Source organism: Staurois parvus, unplaced genomic scaffold (assembly GCF_062004578.1).
Source record: "Staurois parvus isolate SC_StPar_1 unplaced genomic scaffold, SC_StPar_1.0 ptg000183l, whole genome shotgun sequence".
NCBI lineage: Eukaryota > Metazoa > Chordata > Amphibia > Anura > Ranidae > Staurois > Staurois parvus.
The window spans coordinates 9,825,085-9,850,350 of record NW_028317979.1 but is presented as its reverse complement, the minus strand read 5'-3'; the positions used below and the strand labels follow the sequence as shown (position 1 = coordinate 9,850,350).

At 42.3% G+C, this 25,266-nt stretch overlaps 1 protein-coding gene across 2 annotated transcripts in view; it reads right to left on the bottom strand.

Moving 5' to 3' along the window:
• Positions 1 to 25,266, bottom strand: part of BCAR3 (BCAR3 adaptor protein, NSP family member) — a 176,220-nt gene that overhangs the window by 29,463 nt on the left and 121,491 nt on the right. For both annotated transcript variants that reach the window (XM_089677301.1, XM_089677302.1), the window contains one exon: positions 9,020 to 9,151. In XM_089677301.1, the coding sequence (XP_089533427.1) occupies positions 9,020 to 9,151 (132 nt within the window). The remainder of the gene's footprint in view (positions 1 to 9,019; positions 9,152 to 25,266) is intronic.

The following is a 25,266-nucleotide window of genomic DNA, read 5'->3' as shown; positions in this document are numbered from 1 at the left end:
GTGTGCAGTATTGTGTGCATTGTGTGCAGTATTGTGTGCATTGTGTGCAGTATTGTGTGCATTGTGTGCAGTATTGTGTGCATTGTGTGCAGTATTGTGTGCAGTATTGTGTGCATTGTGGATAGTATTGTGTGCTTTGTGTGCAGTATTGTGTGCTTTGTGTGCAGTATTGTGTGCGTTGTGTGCAGTATTGTGTGCAGTATTGTGTGCAGTATAGTGTGCATTGTGTGCAGTATTGTGTGCATTGTGTGCAGTATTGTGTGCAGTATTGTGTGCAGTATTGTGTGCAGTATTGTGTGCATTGTGTGCCGTAATGTGTGTAGTATTGTGTGCTTTGTGTGCCGTAATGTGTGCTTTGTGTGCAGTATTGTGTGCGTTGTGTGCAGTATTGTGTGCATTGTGTGCAGTATTGTGTGCATTGTGTGCAGTATTGTGTGCATTGTGTGCAGTATAGTGTGCAGTATAGTGTGCAGTATTGTGTGCATTGTGTGCAGTATTGTGTGCATTGTGTGCTTTGTGTGCAGTATTGTGTGCATTGTGTGCAGTATAGTGTGCATTGTGTGCAGTATTGTGTGCAGTATTGTGTGCAGTATTGTGTGCAGTATTGTGTGCAGTATTGTGTGCATTGTGTGCAGTATTGTGTGCATTGTATGCAGTATTGTGTGCATTGTATGCAGTATTGTGTGCAGTATTGTGTGCATTGTGTGCAGTATTGTGTGCATTGTATGCAGTATTGTGTGCAGTATTGTATGCAGTATTGTGTGCAGTATTGTGTGCGTTGTGTGCAGTATTCTGTGCGAAAACTGCATGCATTGCATGCTGTAGCAGCTCAGCCCCATTCACTTGCATGGGTCTTGTAAGGCAGTACTGCCTGTCAAACATGATGGGGGATACTTTTTGCTGCACATGTGTATACTCTATACGGCTGTCTTTGTGGCTTGGTGGTGGGCGTATTTGGGAGGTAGTAACAACATGTCTCTACATCCCGTTTCCCCCCTCCCCCATCCCAACTGCAAGGGTAAACAAAACCCTTCACATGGGTGGACAGGAGGGTAGTAAAAGCAACCAGCTGAGCTATGTTTTTACCGTCCCCGACCACCCACCTGCACAAGGACATGCAGCTACTCAAGGCTGTACACATGCCATGGCCTGATGCTTTGAATGGGGTCACGCTGCAACTGTGTGCAATGCACCCAGGGTGGGGGTGGGGGGGTGCAGTTAGCAATATTTGCTGTGGGTGCTGGATGGCCTTTGCCTGGCACTGACCAGCGGCGTTACTGCCTGCATGGCCAACTTACTGCTTCTCTTGCAATAACACAGCGGGGAATGCTATATTTCCTTACAATAGGGAGAACACGATTTCTAACTCTTGCATGCATGACTATCAGCTACAGAAAATAAGCTGGATATGAAAAAGTTGTCAAAAGATTTGTAGTTCTACTTAACCGCTTTAGCTCCGCCCCATAGCAGAAATACTGTTACAGGGTGGCAGCTGTGCGCAAAGTCACGTATATATAAATGATTTTGCATTTCCGGGTAGGTGGGGAAGAACTGTTAGTAAACAAAACAGTTCTCCTCCCTGTCAGCTCCTGCATAGTGAAGCACAAACACAGAAAAGGATGTAAAGCAGCACACAGTTAACCCTTTGATCGCTTCTTCTGTTAACCCTTTCCTGCCTAGTGCCATTAGTACAGTGTCAGTACTTTTTATTAGCACCGATTACAGTATTGGTGTCACTGGGGATGTCAGTGACACCAACTCAGTTCCCAGTGTCAGAATGCCCACCGCAGTCCTGCTATAAGTCGCTGATCGCCGCCATTACTAGTAAAAATTAAAAAAAATCAGCCCAGTATTTATACCGCCATTTGTAAACGCTATAACGTTCATGGAAACCAATTGATTTGCACGTATTGGGATTTATTTTAGCAAAGACATGCCACAGAATACATTTTAGCCTAAATGTATGACGAAATTTGATTTTTTTAAATTTTTTTACTGGACATGTTTAATAGCAAAATGTCAAAAATATTGGTTTTTTTTGTCAAAATTGTCGGCCTTATTTTTTTTAGAGTGCAAAAAATAAAAACCGCACAGGCGATCAAATACCACCAAAAGAAGCTGTATTCGTGGGAAAAGAAGTTCGTAAATTTCATTTGGGTGCAGCATTGCATGACCGCGCAATTGTAAGTTAAAGTAACGCAGCGCCGTAAAGCAAAAAATGGCCTCGTCAGGAAGGGGAGGAAATCCTCAGGAGGTTAAACTATTTATTTGGCGTATTTTTTTCACCTTTAATTTATTTTATTACAATATAACCAAACACTTGCATAATATTTACATGCCTTCTGCAGCAAGATATCTTTCGATTCCTGACAATCCCGATGAATCAAAATGAAATCCTGAATAACACAACAAAGTTTATGTCATGTTCTTACATGACATAAAACAATGCATGCCGGCCTGAAAGAAGTTCACTTTCTTTATTGCAGGACCACAATGAAATCCACATTCCTGCTGAGGGGAAGTGAGGAATTTTTATAGGTTTTGTATGAGCTGTGTCCAGACATCTTGTAATCCAAGGCACACATGAATTGTGACGCAGTTTGTGCAGCATCGTGTAGGATTGTGCAGGATTGGGTCCTTTGTCACAGAACAACTTTCACAAGATCTTAAAAAGGATGTTGTAAATTCCACCAAACAAGAGAATGCCAAAGATGGCTGTTTGCAGTGGTGGCACCAGGTAACTTCCAGTGCTAGCGCTGTGCTGCGATTACTCAGTTGGCTGGTATAGTAACATTTGATAGCATTGCTCTGCCTCCTCTTAATAATGGTGCCGATACCAGCAAAGTCACGTCTCATAGACATTCATGCAAAAACACCCTCTAATGATTTCAATGCAAAATTGCGTCTCATAGATTTTCATGCAAAGTGGCATCCACATTGACTTCAATGCCAAAATGCCCCTTACTGACTTCAATGCAAAATTGCCAACCACATTACCCACTTGCCCTCCAGAGGATTTACCCCCCTTCCTGACAAAGCCATTTTTTAAATGACAATTGTGCAGTCATGCAACACTGTACATAAATGAAGTTTATGTCCTTTTCTTTCCAGCCAGAACCTGGTGATTGACATCCCTAGTCGCCAATGGTGGTGTGAGTAGAGCGGCGCACGTGCCCCCTACCCTGAAATGCAAATTACATATATTCTCACGTGATTTTGCACAGCCCTGCCGCCCTGTAGCACTAGTTCTACTATAGGCCAGCTGGAAAGTGGTTCATTAAAAAAAAAAAACTTTCAGTTTTGGTTTTTGGCCAAGTACATCCTGAATTTTCGGTTTCGGCACCAGAATTTTCATTTTGGTGCACCACTAATGCGTAGGATGCAGCCTGTAAGACCTGGTGATTGACATCCCTAGCCACCAATGGTGGTGTGAGTAGAGCGGATCACGTGCCCCCTACCCTGAAATGCAAATTACAAATATATACACGTGATTTTGCACAGCCCTGCCGCCCTGTAGCAGTAGTTCTACTATAGGCCAGCTGGAAAGTGGTTCATTACAAAAAAAAAAACTTTCAGTTTTGGTTTTTGGCCAAGTACATCCTGAATTTTCGGTTTCGGCACCAGAATTTTCATTTTGGTGCACCACTAATGCGTAGGATGGAGGATGCAGCCTGTAAGACCAGCAATGGTCTTCTATTTGCCTCTACCAGTTTAATAAATATATTTCTAGGGGGGGTGTGACTGCTCACGGCAATTATGATTGGTGCTGCTACAGAACAATCAAAAGCCAGTATCAAGCAGTCACACCCCCAGGGAGAGGAATGCATTTACTAAATTCTGCTATAGAAAAATGATTAGAAGTGATCCCCAAAACTACACTGGAAGATGATAGATATCCTCTGGAAAAATGACATGGGAATGTTTTCAGTGTTGTGAGGGTTTGAGTAGTTGAAAACCTTCCCTATACTGCATGTTTCCTGAGCTAATTGCTGCTTCACTGAGATCCCAAGCCTCTTTCAATTCTATTTTTTGACTTGGGAAACAAAAAGCTACTGCAATTTGTAAACATTTTGGCTTGGTGCTCCCCCTTTAACCCCGTTGCCCTAGGCAATGTCCCGCCATGGGCTTATGGTTAATAAAGATCAGATTTCACACAATGTTTAACACTATATAACTGACAACAATACTCTCTAGGTAATGCTAGCTGTTAGAATTGTGGACGATTTGTTTCACGATTTTTGCTCTCTCATTGACTAGAAGGTGTGTTGAACAAACAAGTCAGATAAACTGGCCTGATGAGCTCATTGACAAGTAGCTCATAATTCACCTTTCCACCTACAGGATACCATTCACTGTAGTAGAATGGAGAGGTTGGAAGGTAGGGACTGCTTAGTCTGAGCTTAACCCTTTCATTAATTCGGGCTTCAGGTTGTAAAACTAACCATTGAACCTGTAGGAAAGATCACCCTCATCTAGGCCAGTTTTCAATTGAGATTAGCAGAAAAACGCTCCCTTAATAATAATAATGAGATTATGTTGCTGGAATAAAAATAAAAACAACACCTCCTGCGCTCTATGGCCCAGAGCAAGGGTGGATGGATGGAAACGGAACTTGGAGAAATTCACCACCAATGCATAAAAGGTTGTGCGGCTCTAAACAAGGCTGGGGAAGCCCGACCAGTACTGTAAAGTGAAACCAAATGAAAGCGCACCAACCTTGTGCATTACCTCTGTAAAATTTGATTTTATTGAATTTAAAAATATACTCACAAACAGAGAAGTATAACAAGCGAATAAGATCCTCAACAAAACTCTAGGAATGTGAGACCAGCGTGAGTCTTATGAGGGAAGACTCTCAAAGTCAGGCTGACGCGTTTCGAAGGGAGTCCCTTGTTATACTTCTCTGTTTGTGAGTATATATTTAAATTCAATAAAACCACATTTTACAGAGGTAATGCGCACGGTTGGTGTGCTTTCTTTTTGTTTCTCTTGAAGAAAAATGTCAATATTTATTTATTCCAGGTACTTATATAGCGCCGTCAATTTCTGCAGCACTTTACATATATATTGTACATTCACATCAGTCCCTAACCCTCAAGGGGCGTACAATCTAAGGTCCCTAACTCACATTCATACATACACATACTAGGGACAATTTAGACAGGAGCCAATTAACCTACCAGCATGTCTTTGGAGTGTGGGGGGAAACCGGAGTACCCGGAGGAAACACAGGCACAGGGAGAACATGCAAACTCCAGGCAGGTGGTGCTGTGGTTGGGATTTGAACCAACGACCTGAGTACTGCCAGGCAGAAGTGCTAACCATTTAGCCACTGTGCTGCCCCTATATGCAGTGTAGTGACCTTTTATCTATTGAAAAGGGAAAGATTTATTATAGTGTGGAGGGAGTTTTATGTATAGATCTGCCAATATTTGGTCAGCCAAAAGCAAACTATACATCTTCTAGAGCTCATCTTGGATGAGAAGCAAGCAATTACCTGAGAAATGTCTAATGCCAACAGAACTGGTGGAGCTCCATTCATCTCTCCCTTCTTATTGACACAAAATCAAATGTAAGAAAAGGCGATCAACTCAATGTGTCTAGAATTTAATACATATTAATCTAATAAATAACTATGGGTATTGCAGATGAAGTAAAGGATTTGTCCACATATCACTCTGTTGCAGCCTGTAGAGGATTCATCCTTTGTAGCAAGGCGAGACTATGCCACTGTGTAAAATGGCAGTCTGGCTGGGTTTTGGAGAACAGGTACACTGATGGCACAGGTGTGTGCTGGCTTTATAGTAGAGCCAGGATTAGAGTTTGGGGCCCCACCTTCCCGAAGAGGTCGGTGTGTGTTGAGAGTAGACAGAGAGGTGCATGTCTGCACCGTGCTGTCCAAGACAGGACAGACAGAGGCCCAAGCCTGTGAGAGGCAGAGCAGTGGGGAGCTGAAAGAGGTGCAGCATCTGTGCATGAGCACTGGGATGTGTTAGATGGTCAGGAGGACCAAAGGTACTAAGCCTGAGTGATAAAGCTGCAAACAGAGATAGGAGGCTGAATATTGTTCTTTTGTCATTTTAATGGTGGAAACCCCTGTGTGGGCAACTGATGCCTGGTGTGGAACTTTTCTTTGTCATTTTAAATAAAACGTGGGCTGAAAGAGCCCTAAAAAACACTTCTGGCGCGGAGTAATCTCACTGTTTTGCACTATCAATGAGCTACAAAACCCCCAAGTTGTCACGCCTTAAAGTGGTTCTAAAGACAAAAATGGTATATTTTAAAAATACCAAGTATGTCATACTTACCTGCTCTGTGCAATCCCGATCCTCTTCTTCTCAGGTCCCCTGCTTGCGACCCTGGCCAATTCTCCCGCCAAGTGCCCCATAGCAAGCCACTTGCTATGGGGACACTTGTGCATACTCGCTCCCAAGCTGGCTCTGTGTGTCCATTGACACACAGAGCTCATCTCAGCCCCACCCCCTGCTCTCTCCTCACTGACTGTGATTGACAGAAGAAGGGGCCAATGGCTCCCGCTGTTGTTTCTATCCAAAAAAAAGAAAGCCAAGAGAGCAGTTCACTAGATTGAGGTCTGGCTCTCTTTTTTTTGGGGGGGGGGGGTTAACTCAATGCAGAGAAAAATCTTCTGCCTTTAGAACCACTTTCTTTAAAGTCTAATGTTTTTCCATGAGTGTTGCTCTAAAAAAGGTCAGGCAGGTGGAACCTAGAATACCTCTTTAAGGCTGGTCCTACACTACACAAGCTTGTTCTGCTGCTGTAATGTTCTATAACCACACTGTTAGTGATTCTAAAGATAAACTAGTCCCCAGAAATAGAAATAGATCTACAATCAGCACATATACAGACAGATGTATTTATCACACAACATTCAATTTCTCAAATATCTGATCAGCACCAGTAGTCAACATATGCAAACAGAATTATTGCTGGAAAAAAGCAGTATTAAACCCCAAAAAACAAGAAATAACTATATTACAGCTTACTAATTCTTAGATATGATGGCTGCATTCGTTTTCTTTTTAGTCTTTTTTTCTTTATTCTCACCTGTCAGTAATGCCGGTCATAGATGGAGAGATTTTCTTTCCTGCAACCACCATGCCCCCTGCCATCCCCACCAAGCGAACACAATGATTACTGCTAGTGGCAGTCGATCAACTTGGGTACTTTCAACTTACCCACACATGGTTCGAATCTCAGCTGGTCCGTGTTGAACTGGCTTATAATTGAACTGTCTAAGGCCAGCTTAACCACTTCCCATCCGGCCCATGTACATAAACGGTCAGATGGGGGTAGTGCAGGGGCGGGTTGCCATTCATAAACGGCGCCCGCCATATTGGACTGTACACGCTCCCTGGGAGCGTGCGGCACTGTGATCCGGTGCCCACCGTGTCCTCCGGACACAGCGGAACTCCAATCGCTGTACGGGACCTCTGTGTGAGGTCCCGATCATGTGATCACTGGTTGGCCAATCAGTGATCACATGAATAGTAGGAAGCAAGATGTCACTTCTGACAAAATTGCTTACTATGTGTGAAATCTGTGAATGATCATAGAGATCACATGGTACAAGGCTATTCACATCAGCCTTGTACCATGTGACAAGCTGTGACCAATCACAGCTCACACAGTATTTCTCAATGGCTGCAAGAATGCAGCCAGGGGGAAGGAGAAATGATTGCTTTTGCAGCCTTTATGGGTATAAAAGCAATCCGTGTAAAAAAAAAAAGTATATATATCTTCATCACCCCCCACAAATAGTACAGTGTCACTATGGTGACATTGTACTGCTAGGGTGACAGTATGTTAAAAACAAAAAAATACCAAATAATATAAAAAAAAATTTAAAATTATACATTTTTGGTTATAAACTAATTTGGGTTTTTTTTTTTACTAAAAAGATAACTGAATACATTTTGGCCAAGATTTATGAAGAAAGATTTTTTATTTGCAAAATTGTATAAGAAAAACTTTTTTTTCAAAATTTTGGGACTTTTTCATTTATATAGCAAAAAAAATTAAAATCCCAGTGGTGAATAAATACCACCAAAGTAAAGTTTTATCTGCCAAAAAAAAATGCTAAAAAAAATCATATGGGTACAATGTTGCATGACCGCGCAAATGTCATTCAAAGTGTGACAGTGCTGAAAGCTGAAAATTGGCCTGGACAGGAATTGGGTAAAAGTGTCCGAACTGGAAGTGGTTAAGTCTTTTCATTTTCAACACACCAACCCAAAAGAAAAAAAGACTGTTGCTGTAACTCCTTAAAAAGTGTCAGCTGGAGTTTGTCTTTATTGCATTAGTCCATACGTCCATCTAAATCTGCTGGTGAATCTAATACTACCATCTTCCCAGACTGACAATTCTGTTGTCCAAAGGTGTCTCCATTTGTCCTCCATCCAGAGTGGAGTCCAGAAAGTGTGTTTAGCTGGATTACTGGGTGAAAATTAAGGGGAAAGGCCTAATAATGATCCCCAATGCAGCCACCACATCTAAGGTAAGGATTGGTAAACTGCAATATAATATTTTTGGATTTAATGCCACTTTAGGCATTGCTCTACTGTGCTAATCTCTCATCTAAAGCATGCATCAAATGCTTGCAACCTAGGGCTCTACAGCATCAAGAACTATAAGTTTCAGCATGCCCTTCCAGCCACAGGTAGGAGATATTAACAAATACTGCTCTCTCATCCATGGCCAGGTATCCAGTGCCTTTTTATTTGATGCATGAAGTTCTGGTCTGCCCTACCATGAAGGCTGAGCAAAGTATAGTGTTCTTCAACTCCTGTCTTCTGTACAGATATAGGAAAGTGAGGAGTGAATGACACCATATACACATAGCACCACATCCGTATTATTGAGGGATGTAGTTCCATAATAGCTGAAGTCACAATACATCCAGGCCTGCTTTAAGGAAAACCACCTAGATCTTTATGGTTGCTATCAAACTTCTGATAACCATTGGAAACAGAAGAACTACATTTTATGGGGTGTCTCTTACCTGCCGTGGAATCCTTCCGTGGTACCAAGCATGACTGCGTAAATCTTCACTGCTCAGCTTCAGCTCCTCCTCCAGTTCCTTCTTTAGCTTTTCAGGGGTCCCTCCATCCATAATATAGCGCTCCTTCGAGAACTGAAAGACACAACAGGTGAGTCTCTGTCGCTGCACTGAGATCACCTGGCTACATTCAACACTGCTAACAGGAACTTTCATTTTGTCACTTGTCACATGCTCTGTCACCAGTCCCAAGGTGTGGGTGTAGCATTTCCTAAGCCGGCCTGCTTGTGTGATCAAAGGCCGTCATGCAGGATCGGATCCAGAGAGGCAGCACCTGCACCCATGGATGGCTTACATTCAAAATTCCCATCTGCCCTTTGTACTGAGTTTATGAGGAGCTGCCCACTGCCTCTTATCATTGAAAGCTTGCAGGAGTCATCTACGTCATCTTCAGACAAGTTAAAGCAGAATGTTAGTTTATTAAACTCCATCTTCACACAAGACTTTCATGAACTGCACTGAAATATTTGCCTTTGAAAATGAATTGCTTATACTGTGTAATGATTTCTTTTTCTGTACAGTAATACGTTTGTATTACAATTCCTCCCCATCCCCCTCGCCTGTTAGCTGCTTTTTTTTTTTTACATACATGGAATTTGTTGGCCCTAAAAAATGTTTGCAAGGATATTCAAATTATGAATGAATCTTTAACCACACATACACTTCACATGAACATTAACATTATTACTTCTTTCACAGCCTAAGAAATGTGTTGTCACAGTCACAACATGTTCTGATATTGTGTGAAGGATCTGTATACTGAATGTAAAGCTACAATGTGGTCCTTGGATGCTCACGGACGCGAGCGCTTGTGTTGCGTTTTTTCTTATGACTAAAGTTACAATGTGAATGAGAACCAATCCCTATTCTCAGAGATAGGATCAAAAAGAAATATTTCTTCCTACAAAAAAATGCAAATAGTTTGTGGTAGCCATATATGTTCTATCATGTACGGGGATGTTTCCTCTGATTTGTAAACATTTTTACAACTCCTTTATAAAATGCATCTTTTACTTCAGGATTTAAAGCAGTATTAAACCCGAAAGCAAACAGTAAATTGCAACTTACCAGTTCTTTGATGTGGTGGCTGTATTAGTTTTCATTTTTTAGGCTTTCTTTCCTTTATTTTCACCACGTGATTCAACCAGTGAGTTGAACAAAAAAAAACCTGACTAGATTCAAGGTGGATGGGGGAATCCTCCCTACTAAGCTACTACATTCTGACAGCGGGGAGATTTTCTTGCTGTGAAAACAGTTGGCGCTATATAAATCCTGTATAATAATAATAATCAGCATTACAGGCTACAGCCTGCAGCGCTGATCGAGCTGGGAAAATCAGACAGCACGGTCATACAGAAGTTGACTGGCAGATTGACTTCTGTTCTGCTTATACATGAAATTAAAATTCATTATTTATTTACTACAGGTACTTATATAGCGCCATCAATTTACACAGCACTTTACATATATATTGTACATTCACATCAGTCCCTAACCCTCAAGGGGCGTACAATCTAAGGTCCCTAACTTACATTCATACATACACAGGACAATTTAGACAGGATCCAATTAACCTACCAGCATGTCTTTGGAGTGTGGGAGGAAATTGGAGTACCCAGAGGAAACCCACGCAGGCACAGGGAGAACATGCAATCTCCAGGCAGGTGGTGTCGTGGTTGGGATTTGAACCAACGGCCCTAGTACTGCCAGGTGGACGTGCTAACCATTTAGCCACTGTGCTGCTCACAAATTCATTCATTCCTTGCTGAACCAGCTGCATTTTAGTCCATGTATATGGCCAGCTTAAAGTCTGTTTTTCAATAGAACAAGCTGTTCTGCAAATGTATCAGTTAGAGTGTTGAGATAAGCAATTTAACACTGACATGGGTACTTACAATGATCAGCTTTTATTTATTCAAGTGAAACCTTTAACCCAAGAGAAAAAAAAATTGTTGGTGTAACTGCAGTGTAAGCTGGAGTTTGGCTTCAATTTGTCAGTGTATCCTGATCTGCCAGTACATCTAACGCTCCCCTCCCCCCAGACTGACAATGCTGCTGTCCAGAGGTGTCTCTTTTGCTCCTTCTTCCATAATAGGGGCACTAGGTGAAAACAGAGGGGGGGGGGGGGAGCCTAAAAAATTATTATTGCAGCCAGCACATATACTGATTGGTAAGCTGCAGTACATTACCTTTTTGATTTGGGGTTTAATACACGTTAAAGCTCTACTTCTGATCTAATGGGATTTTCATGTACAACCATCTCTAGGGTTTACAGAGAAAGGCCCAAAAAAGAGAAAATATTCAGTGAGTGGCAGTTGTATGGATGAAAATACCTTGTTGATGTAAGAGGAGAATAGGCAGACTGGTTTGAGATGACAGAACGGCAAAAATAACTAAAATAAACACTCCTTACAACCAAGGTATGCAGAATACCATCTCTGAACACACAGCACGTCGAACCTTGAAGCAGATGGGCTACAGCAGCAGCAGAAGATCACACTGAGTGCCACTCCTGTCAGCTAGGAACAGGAAACAGAGGCTACAATTCGCACAGGCTCACCAAAATTGGACAACCAAAGATTGGAAAAACATAGCCTGGTCTGATGAGTCTCGATTTCAGCTGCAACATTCAGATGGTAGGGTCAGAATTTGGTGTAAATAACATGAAAGCATGGATCCATTCTGCCTTGTATCGACAGTTCAGGCTGGTGATGGTGGTGTAATGGTGTGGGGGATATTTTCTAGCAAAGTGTACCTAATAAAGGGGCAGGTGAGTGTATATAAAAGCGCTGGATAAATTGATGATGCTATGTAAGTGCCTGTAAAAATAATTGGGCAATGGGACACTAGCTGTCATGGCTTAACCTAAAGTTAGTGGGATATTGACATTGTACTCTTATATTACATCTCATTAATAGTAATTACAATATGTATTATTATTACATAGCAGTTAAATTACTTCATCCTAAAAGCTTGCAGAGTACCTCACTATATAGAAATGTGCATTTCTAATATTTGAACTGTCTTTGCATATTATCTTCAAAGAGAAAGAGAGCGTTCCTTTATTATTTTCATTACTCTTCATGGAGTGTCCTTCGCAGAGAACACTTGCATTAAAAATACAGGATTGGTCTTAGTTGGCTGTTTCTTATTGTGTACAATTCTGTGTAATCAATATCTACATAATTAGAAGAAATCCATATTTATCAATGTATGTAGCATTTAGGACATTTATCTTTGTAGGTCGAGGTCATACAGTTCAATGGCTAAAAAATCAACCATATTTTCTGACCTTGGCATGAGGAAGAATAGGTTTAATGCCAAGCCAGCTGTCTTCTAATTTTGATGTGAGAGTCTTATCAAGACAAGAGCCATCTACTGTTCTTGGCAAAATCTAATACAGGTACAGGGTGGTATTACCATCTGATTTCCAGAGGCAATTCAAGGACACACACATTGTCCTATTGTTAAAATTATTATTATTATTATTATACAGGATTTATATAGTGCCAACAGTTTATACTGAGCTTTACAATATAAGGGTACAATTACAATACAGTTAGATACAGAAGGAATTGGAGGGCCCTACTCATGGAGCTTACAATCTAAAGGGAGGGGGAGGTGGTGCAAAAGGTAATAGCTGCAGGGGATGATCTGATGGAGGTGACTCAAATACAGTTCTTAGGTGGAGGTGGGCTAGGCTTCCCTGAATAATCAAGTTTTCAAGGATCGTCTAAAGGCGGACAGGGCAGAAGCTAACCAGACATACTGGGGCAGGAAGTTCCAGAGGATTGGAGAGGCTCTAGAGAAGTCCCGGAGGCGAGCGTTGGAGATGGTAACAAGGGAACTGGAGAGCAGGAGATCTTGGAAGGAGCAGAGAGGATGGTTTGGGCAATATCTGCAGATGAGGTTGGTAATGTAGCTGGGGGCGATGTTGTGGATGGCCTTGTATGTTGTGGTTAGTATTTTGAATTTTATACATTGGGCTAGTGGAAGCCAGTGAAGAGATTGGCAGAGAGGGGCAGCAGTTACAGTTCGGTTAGTAAGGTGTATTAGTCTAGCAGCAGCATTCATAATAGACTGAAGGGGAGATAGCCTGTGTAGGGGTAGGCCAATGAGGAGGGAGTTGCAGTAGTCAAAGCAGGAAATAACCAAGGAGTGAATGAGCTGTTTTGTGTTGTTCTTAGTCAGCCGGGGGCAAATTCTGGAAATGTTGCGGAGGTTGAGGCATCAAGATTTAACCAGTAATTGGATGTGGGGGCTGAACGAGAGGTGAGAGTCATGAGGAGGAGGAAATATTACAAGCTCAATTTTAGAAAGAGTGAGTTTGAGTAAGTGATGTGACATCCATACGGATATGTCGCTCAGTAAATTTGTGATACGTAAGGAGATTGAGGGGGTGAGTTGAGGAGTTGCAAGCCCATATTCTTTGAACTTACCTAAATTGCTTGTTGGCAGCTGGCCAATTAAACCTACTTTACTGGAGCTCCTGCTTAGTGTCAATCATTCGTCCATTCTACTTCAGGGCCCCCCCCCCACCATAACAAAGAAACTACATTCAAGATGAGTGCAGAAAAAAAATGTTTTTTGTAATAAGGTTAATAGTGGACATCTGGTGGTATTTAAATTTTGCTTTAAAAGATTCACATGGAATACTCACATGCAGTGATCAACCCAGAGAAAGATCATGCTATGTTTTATGGTCTTCTGCATACAATTGGCAGTAGTAAGCACTGTAAAAACCCCATGCAGGGTTAATGTCATAATGTGCTGCTATGTACCACATACAATCACATTATGACAGACTTATCTGTAAAGTGGATCCCTCCAGTGGCACGCTGTCACTGCTGGCAGGGCTTCCATCTTCCAGGTTTGCACACTCCGGCTGTTTGAATGGCCGAGCAGCAACAACGTCACTCCTGCACATGTGTACGGAAGCCACAACGCTGGAATGTGCTGTTCATTCAGATCATAGTATGCATGGTTCTGTGACATCACCAGCTACTACAAATGTGCATATCTCCTAAATCAGTGGTTCTCAACCTGTGGGTCGCGACCCCTTTGATGGTCGAACGACCCTTTCACAGGGGTCCCTTAAGACCATCAGAAAACACATATTTCCGATGTGTAAAGAGCAGCTACTGTGTAGAAAGCAGCTGCTGTGTTGAAAGCAGCTACTCTGTTAAAAGCAGCTACTGTGTTGAAAGCAGCAGTATTGGAGGTAAAACGACACTCATGAATTATAATTACTGGGTAAATAATTTTATGGTTGGGGGTCACCACAACATGAGGAACTGTATTAAAGGGTCACGGCATTAGGAAGGTTGAGAACCACTGTCCTAAATGATGTGCGTTTAGGACATATTCATTGTACCTCTGTACAAGCCTTATTATAGGGTTACCTGTAGGTCCAAGTGAAAAGCAGACTTTACTATCACATTAAATAAAGAGAAACAGGCAAAGTAATCCTAGTCAACCAATCAGAAATGAAGGGTTGAATCCAATCAGCTGCATTGGATAGCTGCAGATCACATTTTGCATTCTCCTTTAACTATGCCCATTTGGTGATCCATCACTAGCACTGGATAGGATCTGCACTTTAACAGCAGGTGTTCATAATTTGATCCTTCAACATGGTATAAATAAAATAAACAGAAGGAAGGATTTTGTGGTGGGTGTCACCTTCTAAGTTGGTAATCGGGTGTGTGAAATAGCAGGTTCACAAGTTCACTTAATATAGGCACCATCTCTGCCCAGTAAACCACTGGCTATTTTCTCTTGTGATACGATGATATTGTGTTGCAACGAGTCTCGGCTCAAGATCTGCTAAACAGCTGCAGACCAAACTTGTTCCGAACATGCTCAGCACATTTTACAGATAGGTTACTGAGATGACAACAGGCGTCACTGGTGCTATTACCGATTGGGGAAAGATCACAGGAGGGCCTCAGAATTTTCAGCACACTGTTACATCAGCTGACGTCTAGGTGTCACCCGCAAGTTATCTGGGTGGGTGGGCCATGACTGGAAGATGCTCTTTACAGGGGGCCACCTTCCACAGACAATCCAAACTGCAAAAATGAGCTATCCTATAGCAAGCTTTAAATATAGCTATAAGACTGTTATGGGGCTTGTAGCATAGAGATCCAAGTAGAATGGAACGTTTTCCTTCTAGGCAGCAAAAGCAAATTTATAAGCTCTAGAAGATTCTATGAATTCAGGTGCTATTAAGATATCTCCTAAATATTGATTTGTATTGGAATATGTACAGTTGATTGTATATTGTTGAGTATATGAAAAAGATTTCTCATCGTGGAATGAGAAAGTGATTGTTTGGGGTTCTATTCACATCTCATGCACATTAGTTCACAGTTATAGGCTGCTAATAAGTTCCCATGCACTAAAAAAAACATACCTGCACTACCCTGGGCAATGCACTGCACCCCAATGAAACTGCAAGTGTGGTTCTTTATATTCTATATGTTTGATAGGGTGCCTTATACAGGGTGCAGCAACATAACTTCCTTTTTTCAAAACGCAATAAAACCCATTTTATGAATCAGAATTGTTTTTATTGTCTTTAATAATGTAGGTACATATCTAAAGTTCTGTTTTACACAGTTTTGAAAATCATATCAGGTAGGTGACGCCCCCCATTGTCCATACACTGAATAAGCCGATTTCTGGCGTTATACATGACCCTTACCAGCATAGCAGTGGGTATGTTGGCAATTTCTGCACGGATGTTGGCCTTCAGGTCTTGAAGGGTCCTTGGACGGTTTACATAAACGCGGGATTTCAAACAACCCCACAAAAAAAAATCGCAAGGGGCCACTCCAAATCGCCCCTTATTGAGATGAGGCGCTCCGGGAAGTGTTCCCTTAAAACAGCCATTGATGCTCTTGAAGTGTGAGCCGTTGCTCCGTCCTGTTGGAACCAAATGCCCCCTAAGTCTAATTCATCAAGTCATGGAAATACAAATTCCTCCAACATGTTCACATACCGGTCTGAATTCACTTATTCAGTGTATGGACAATGGGGGTCGTCACCTACCTGATATGATTTTCAAAACTGTGTAAAACAGAACTTGAGATATGTACCTACATTATTATAGACAATAAAAACAAATCTGATTCATAAAATGGGTTTTATTGTGTTTTGAAAAAAGGAAGTTATGTTGCTGCACCCTGTAGAATGAAGGCAACACACAGAGCTGTAGTATATTGCTTTAAAGTGGTTGTAAAGGCTGAAGGTCTTTTACCTTCATGTATTCTATGGATGAATGGAAAAAACCTTCAGTGTGCAACAGCTCCCCCAACCCCCACCTAATATTCACCTGAGCCCCGTTGCGATCCAGCTATGTGCACGAGAGCCTCAACTAACCAGGGACTCTCCCTCCTCATTGGCACCCACTTCTGTCAATCACAACCAGTTATCCAATAAGAAGTGTGAGTGAATGAACATGCAGAACAGCAGCTCGGGAGCAAGCCTGCTAGGGTGTCCCCATAGCAAGCTGCTTTCTCTGGGGCCACTAGGCATGATAGAGGGCCCAGGAGCACTGGAGATGGATCTGGGCTACTCTGTGCAAAACCGCTGCACAGAGCAGGTAAGTATGACATGTTTGTTATTTTTTTAAAAATTGCCTTTAATATCACTTTAATGTGTTTACTGCAGACTAAAAAGGTCTAAATCCAGCCCAAAAGGTAGCATAGTTGCTCAGTAATTTGCAAGTTTGCTAATTAGACGCAATTACTGTAACCATTATGAGATAGACTCCTCTCCCTGTTCCATTTTCCATGCACACCAGTGACTGCAGTAGGAGAAACGTGACAAATAAGGCAGAGCCAAAAACTCAGTTTAGAGCAGCATTTTATAGCCAAGGTGGCTTCAGGTGTCTTCAGGGCTGCCTTAGCGAAATGCTTAAAAATTGTCCAAAAATTGTATACAAGCATTCACTATATCTGGTCTCTCTCTGGCACACAGGACATGGAAATGCAATTATTTTAGTAAATATAAATTGCTAAATACCTTTTCTCATCAACAGTTACAGCAGTCATGTGACTAATATCAGTGTCCGGGCAGCAGTGGTTAAAGCTCGTGGGAGGAGTTTTCATTTTCCTCTGACTGTCCTATGAGGTTGCATAACCCCTGACCCTGTCTGGATAGTGCTGATTGGCTCTGTGCTAATCACATGCACCCTCCCAAACAAAAATCTCTAGCAATATACACTAAACTGAGCAAGGGCATAGTGACTCCTGGAGCTCTCTACTATCAACAGATTGTTTGGCGACAGTAGAAGGGGAGGATCAGAGAAGACAGGATCAAACAACTTTTTTTACATAATGTGGAGGATTAACCCCTTAGGTTCCACAGCGAGTATAACAAGCATGTACAGACTGATTTTACTGTTGTGGGTTTAGTAACAATTTAAGTACCTGAGACACACAAGGACACTTTACTCTCCAGCACTAATCTATATATAAAGGAGTTTTGGCACACTTAAAAAAATAGAGGGTAAATATTTAGCTTTGGTTTTTTAGCGGCCAGTCCAATAGGGTTGACTCAAAAATCTAAATATTTGTTCATCTCATGTGTAGAAATATATAAGTGTGGGCAATGGAATGTGGGGAAAGGGGGATTTAAAACAATTTTAGGACAATTACCAGGCTGAGAAATAGGTAGTTTTGATCCAGTAATGTATGTGAATTCGCTAATGCAAGGTGACAGATCCACTTTAATCCTTCTGTTAACTAATAATCATGTTCCAGTGACCAGTCTGGGATGTGAACACACACAATGAGGTCTTTTAAAAAAAAAAAAAAAAAGCTTGAGACTACAGAAAGTGTAATGAGAGGATTCTGGAGCTTACATTACAGTTTTACATAAGCCAGCTCTGAAACCATGAGAGTTCCCCTAATTAAGCAAAAACTGCATGCATTGTAAAAAGAGTACAATGACCCTTTGTTTAAAAAGAAACGTATTTCATGTTCATATATATTTACTAGTTGCTTTTAATATTTTATTTTTTTAAAATAAATTATAAATTCTTAAAATAATTTTATAATCATGTTTTTAATAAATACATATCTGTTATCAGCGTTGTATGCCTGTCTGGAGTTCAGCTGTATGTACAGTGGGTATAGAAAAGAATCACCCCCTTTAAAATAATCACATTTTGTTGCTTTACCGCCTGAAATGAAGACAGACACAGTTTTTGTTTTATCCTGCTGTATTTACAACCTATAATATCCAAGTGAAAGATGTAAAACCAACATATCGCAAAAAAATAAATACAATTCAATATCAGAATCACAGAGTTGGAAAAAGGATCACCCCCTTGTGTCAGTATTTTATGGAACCACTTTTTGCTTTAATTCTAGCCTTTAGTCTGTTGGGATATGTCTCTACTAACTTTGCACATTAAAACTTTGCAATATTTGCCCGCTCTTCTTTGCAGAACTGTTCAGGTTCAGTTAAATTTGATGGCGACCATTTGTGGACTGCAGTCTTCAAATCATTCCACAGATTTTCAGTGGGGTTTAAGTCTAAGCTCTGACTAGGCTATGCAAGGACATTCACCTTTTTCTCCTCCAACCACTGTGTGGTCATTTTTGCTGTGTGCTTTGGGTCATAGTCATGTTGGAAGGTAAACTTTCTCCCCATTGACAACTTTCTGGCAGAGGGAAGCAGATTTTCCTCATGAATTTTATGGTATTTTGCCTTTATCCAGCCCTTGGAGTGGGGCATATTTCCTAACTCTGACATCAATGATGGGGCACTATTCTTCTGGCATGATATCAGTAACGGGGCACTATTCCTTCTTCTAACCACATGTATACTTGGAATAGTAGAAAAGAAGGAGTGCCTGACGTCCAAAAGAATGCACTTTTGATGGTAGATTAGGAGGCATTTAGTGAGAGTAGCGACGAGTACATCATCCAATGCGTTTCGGGAGAAAAGACTCTCCCTTTTTCAGGGCGGTTGCTGCACACTACTAAATGGGAAAAATTCCCACATCAGTTATATTTTTCCCAGGTTTCAGAGGAAAAAAAATGACCGCTGTCATTCCAGGGGCAGCAATCTTCTGACCACAGGCACAATGCCTTTTTTATACTCCCACTGACCACAAAGCCTGACGAATTGTTTATTCCTATTAACTCCAGTATATATTCTACCCCCACTTGCCATAATTTGACCCCCATTGAGTCTGAAGGACAGTAAACTGGCCCTTCATTTAGAAAGTTTGGGGACCACTGACTTCGAGAGGTATAAATGTTTAGGGCTGTATGTGCCCAAAGGATAAATGCCCAGAACACAGCTGCCTGCACACTGCCCTAAACAGAAGTACTGCTGAGTGCACTGCCAAGTCCCATCCAGCTGCAGGAGCCATCAGACTCTCAGAGTTTGACAGGTTGTCAGCAGTGGCACTGGATGCTGCATCTGAGCCCTGCAGCCACAGATAAGTGCAGGAGCCTCATCCAGCAGGACTACATGCTTAGTGTGCACGAGGACTAACAAATAATAGCAGATAAAAGCTGATTTACAAGATCTGCAGATCTGTATTTTTCAAACAACAACACTGGCCAAAGCCAAGAAAGAAAAGGTGGGAAGGAGGTGAGAAGAGGGGGGTGCTATAGACTTATTCATATTTTCTGAGGTTTATAATCAGTGCACCTACAAGGATCTGCAATCACATAGGGGGATGCCAAAACCACTAAGAACACTGTCAAATCACAGGGATTTCCCAGATCTTCCTGATAATTTTACAGCACCAGATGCCACAACATTTGTTCCAAAATTGTATTCAGAATATGGTCATGTAGTAAAAGGCCTTTAGGTTCAGGTTACACTTTAGAGGTCAACCCACTTAAAGTCAAACTCTACAGATACACAAAGCACTGATTAATGCAGATATGAATTTATTAAAAAAGTAAATATGAAAAGCAACAAGTAAACATACAAAAACGTATCTTTGTTTCACCCCCCCCCCCCCCCCCGGAACTCCCAGCACTCTGGGAGAAAAAGAAATAAGGATAGCACTAGAAGCCAATCACACTCTGCTGCAGTGCATATGTGCTACTACTGGGAATGCTGATAAATGGAAAGAGCAGGCAGATATCCTCATCAGTGTGGCTCTGCTCCTACATGGTCCAATCAACATGATGGAGGCATGTTCTTGACCACACCATGTTGCTGCTGATATATATATATACACACACATATACATACATACATACACACAGTGCTCAGCATAAATGAGAACACTCATTTTGAAAAGTAAGATTGTAATCAATATATCAAAGAACACAAGAACAATTTTCAGAATTTTTTCAAAACCGAGTTTTATAGAACATTTGTTTAGCTCATTATATGAAAGTAAGGTTAATAATATAACTTAGATTACAAAATCTTCAGGTTTACTCACACATACATACACATATGTACAAACTCACAGGCCACTTTATTAGGTACACCTGTTCAACTGCTTGGTAACACAAATTGCTAATCAGCCAATCACGTGACAGCAACTCAATGCATTTAGGAATCTAGACATGGCGAAGACAACTTGCTGAAGTTCAAACCGAGCATCAGAATGGGGAAGAAAGAGGATTTAAGTGACTTTGGTTGTTGGTGCCAGACGGGCTAGTCTGAGTATTTAAAAAGCTGCTGATCCACTGGGAATTTCACACAAAACCATCTCTAGAGTTTACAGAGAATGGTATGAAAAAGAGAAAATATCCAGTGAGCGGTGGTTGTGTGTACGAAAATGCCTTGTTGATGAAAGAAGTCAGAGGAGAATGGGCAGACTGCTTTGAGATGATAGCAAGGCAACAGTAACTCAAATAACTACTCGTTACAACCAAGGTATGCTGAATACCATTTCTGAGTGCACAACACGTTGAACCTTGAAGCAGATGGGCTACAGCAGGAGGACCACACCGGGTAGCAAGGTGTACCTAATAATGTGACCGGTGAGTGTACATACAGTTTATATAATTTTTTTTTCAGCTGCACATTTCCCTGCTTTCCTGGTCTTCAGGTTTAGCAAAATATGAATTTGCAGAGATCTCTAAAACCACAGATGTCTTAGCATTAAGGAAATGTCACTGTGCCTTCAAGTAGGAGTACTTGTGAAAGACTTTCATCTTTTTTTCACTGACATCTACTAAATCTCCAGATTCACCCTGGATAAGTACAGACAAATTCTAGAAGCCCGGCCATCAAATGACGTTGGTACGTTCACCTACCCTTTTGCTGATGTACACAAAGTCAACACAATGAAACATGTCAGTTTTCTGGCATGCTTTTCTCCTTTATTCATTAGTAAAAAGAGTGTATGCTAGTAAAGCAAGTCTAAATATCATCAACTTTCTTTATGTCTGAGAAGGAGCTACAAATCTGGCTACAGCCTAAATGACTCCAAAAACAAAATTAGACTGGAGTCCTAACAGCAATAACAAAAGAAAAACAAAACAACACTCTATCCAACTGACCAATACAATTTGGCAATACCTTTTTATTTTTCCTTCATTTGTTACAGAGGCTGATTTTTGAATAAGACCTGTAGTAGTCACATGTGTAATACAGAGTCTACACTGCTCCAAAAATTTAAAGGAACACTTTTTAGTCAGTGAGTGAGCATAGCATCAAGTCAATTAAACTCCTGGGATACTGATCTGGTCAGTTGAGTAGCAGAGGGGGTTGTTAATCAGTTTCAGCTGCTTTGGTGTTAATAAAATCAACAACAGGTGCACTAGATGGGCAACAATGAGACAACCCCCAAATCAGGAATTTTTTTACAGGTGGAGACCACTGACATTTTTCTCTACTCATCTTTTTTGACTGTTTTTCATTAGTTTTGCATTTAGCTAGGGTCAGTTTCACTACTGGTAGCATGAGGCGATACCTGGATCCTACAGAGGTTGCAAAGGCAGTCCAACTCCTAAAGGATGGAACTGACATTGCCAGAAGGACTGATGCGTTTCCCAGCACTGTCTCAAGAGCATCCAGGAGACAGGCAGTTACTCTAGGAGAGCTGGACAGGGCCTTAGAAGGTCCTTAACCCATCAGCAGGACTGATATCTGCTCCTTTGTGCAAGGAGGAACAGGATGAGCACTGTCAGAGCCCTACAAAATTACTTCCAGCAGGCCACTGATGTGAATATCTCTGACTAAACAATCAGAAACAGACTTCATGAGGGTGGCCTGAGGGCCCAACGTCCTCTAGTGGGCCCTGTGGTCACTGCCGGCACCGTAGAGCTTGCTTTGTCATTTAACACCAGAATTGTCAGGTCTGCCACTGGTGCTCTGTGTTTTTTACAGATGAGAGCAGGTTCACCCTGAGCACATTTGACAGACGTGAAAGGGTCTGGAGAAGCCATGGAGAATGGTATGCTGCCTGTAACATCATTCAGTATGACCATTTTGGTGGTGGGTCAGTGATGGTCTGGGGAGGCATATCCATAGAGGGACGCACAGACCTCTACAGGCTAGACCAGGGGTCTGCAACCTTTAAGACATAAAGAGCCACTTGGACCCGTTTCCGAGAGGGAAAAAAAGACTGGGAGCCGCAAAACCATTGCAACATTTAAAACAAATCCGACACTGCATATATTGCAAAAAGCGCTCTGGTCATGAAGGGGGTTTAAGGGCCCAGTAAGCAAAGGGTTAATCAGGGCCACAGTGTATCGTCATAATCACAACCATAGCCTTAGGTCAGTGGTGGGCAACCTTTTCAACTGAGCCAAATCTCGCCAAAACCACGATTAAAATTTATTTTGAGAGCCACATTTTTAAAACTGAAAATACATCCCCCATATAGTAATTCATCCCCCATAGTAATTCATCCCCCCTATAGTAATTCATCCCCCCTATAGTAATTCATTCCCATATTGTGTCAATTCACTTACCTGTACTCCGCGCGTTCCTCTCGCCGTGTTCCCGCGCAGTTCTGGTCTTCAGGGCGGACTGTGAGAGGAGAGGAGTTCGTCACGCTGCCCCGCCTACATCCTGACAGCCAATGTTTGCCACGCTCCGCGGGCCGGATTATAAGGTCCGCCGGGCCGTAGTTTGCCCATTGCTAGGCTAGCTGCAGAGTCCTGACTTTTGGGGCGGCCGCCCGAGAGGAGGGAGGGGAGCGGGCGCCCGGCACACAGAAGAGCTGCATTAACCTCCCTGGCGGTATGATTCCTTCCGATTTTTTGTGCTGAAAGCGGTACCATTTTTTCGCATGGAAATAGTTTTTTTATTGTAGGCTGTAATTTTTAGGAAAATTTCCCCACAAATCATTATCACTCAATTCTGCAAGTGGTTCTGATTTACTATCGCTGTTCTCTAGCCGGTCTAAAACCGCTTTTGACCTAAAGGGACGCTTTTTGGACGCCATGGACGTATCTAAGTTTCCAGGCAGAAAGAACAGACAAAATGCAGGCAGGGCACAGGACAAAGCACTCGGGACAATATGTATGTGAAATGGGATGAAACAGCAATGTTTTACTATTGAAAATTGAAAAAAAAAAAAAAAATTTTTTTAAATTTTTTAAATTTCCCGCCGCCGGCGGCACCCGTACGTCCCGACGTCACGGGGACCGGAACACAGAAGCCGGATGCCGGCATCGGCCGGAGGAGATGGCCGGGGACGCTGCAGGGGACACATCGCGGGAACGAAGGACAAGGTAAGTGCTGCAGGGACCCCCAGAGCAGCGCCGCATGGTAAGCCTGAGTGTAGCTCGTGGTATAGAAATTCTACCACGAGCTACACTCGGGAAAACCGCCAGGGAGGTTAAAAGAGCCGTGGCTTGCCAACCACTGAGCTACGGCAACCCTATTGCCTGTCACCTGGTGGGCAGTGTGCTCCGGAGCCGCAGCAAAGGTGAAAAAGAGCCGCATGCGGCTCTGGAGCCGCGGGTTGCCGACACCCGGGCTAGACAATGGCACCCTGACTGCCATTAGGTATCAGGATGAAATCCTTGGACCCATTGTCAGACCTTACGCTGGTGCAGTGGGTCCTGGGTTCCTTCTGGTGCACGACAATGCCCGGCCTCATGTGGCGAGAGTATGCAGGCAGTTCCTGGAGGATGAAGGAACTGATATCATCGAATGGCCCCATGCTCGACTGACCTAAATCCAATAGAACACCTCAAGGATATCATGTTTCGGTCCATCCGGCAACGCCTGGTTGCACCTCAGACTGTCCAGGAGCTCAGTGATGCCCTGGTCCAGATCTGGGAGGAAATACCCTAGAACACCATCTGTCGTCTCATTAGGAGTACCATTTTGAGTTGCTGCAATGAAATTTCAGCAAAATGGACTAGCCTGCTGCATCTTTTTTTTCGCTTTGATTTTTGGGGTGTCTTTGAATTAAGTTCTCTGTAGGTTGATAATTGTCATTTCCATCAAATGATGGGGCATCCTTACATTCCTAACACATTACTCAGTCCATATCAGTATAGATATCCAGCATGATATTTTTCCCCATTGTGATCTGATGTGTTTTCAAAGTGTTCCTTAAATTTTTTTGAGCAGTGTATATACCAGCAATGGGCAAACTACGGCCCGGCGGACCTTTTAATCCGGCCCGCGGAGCTAGGCTCCCGCTAGGCTCCTCTCACAGTCCGCCCTGAAGACCGGTGTAGCATGAAAATCTGTCTCCTATGAGGATCTGTCCCCCTCGACGTATCTGCGCATGTGCCGGAGATCGCCGATCGGCTGCTAATGCCTGAAACTGGCACATGCGCAGATACGTCGAGGGGGATAGATCCTCATAGGAGACAGATTTTCATGCTACACCGGAACGGCACAGGAATACGGCGAGAGGAACGCGCGGAGCAAAGGTAAGTGAATTGACACAGGGGGGACTTGGGGACTTAATATGGGGGATGAATTACTATATGGGGGATGAATTACTATGTGGGGGATGAATTACTATGTGGGGGATGAATTACTATGTTGGGGATGAATTACTATGGGGGATGAATTACTATGTGGGGGATGAATTACTATGTGGGGGATGAATTACTATAGGGGGGATGAATTACTATAGGGGGGATGAATTAATATGGGGAATTAATTACTATAAGGGGGATGAATTACTATATGGGGGATGAATTACTATGGGGGATGAATTACTATATGGGGGATGAATTACTATATGGGGGATGAATTACTATGTGGGGGATGAATTACTATGT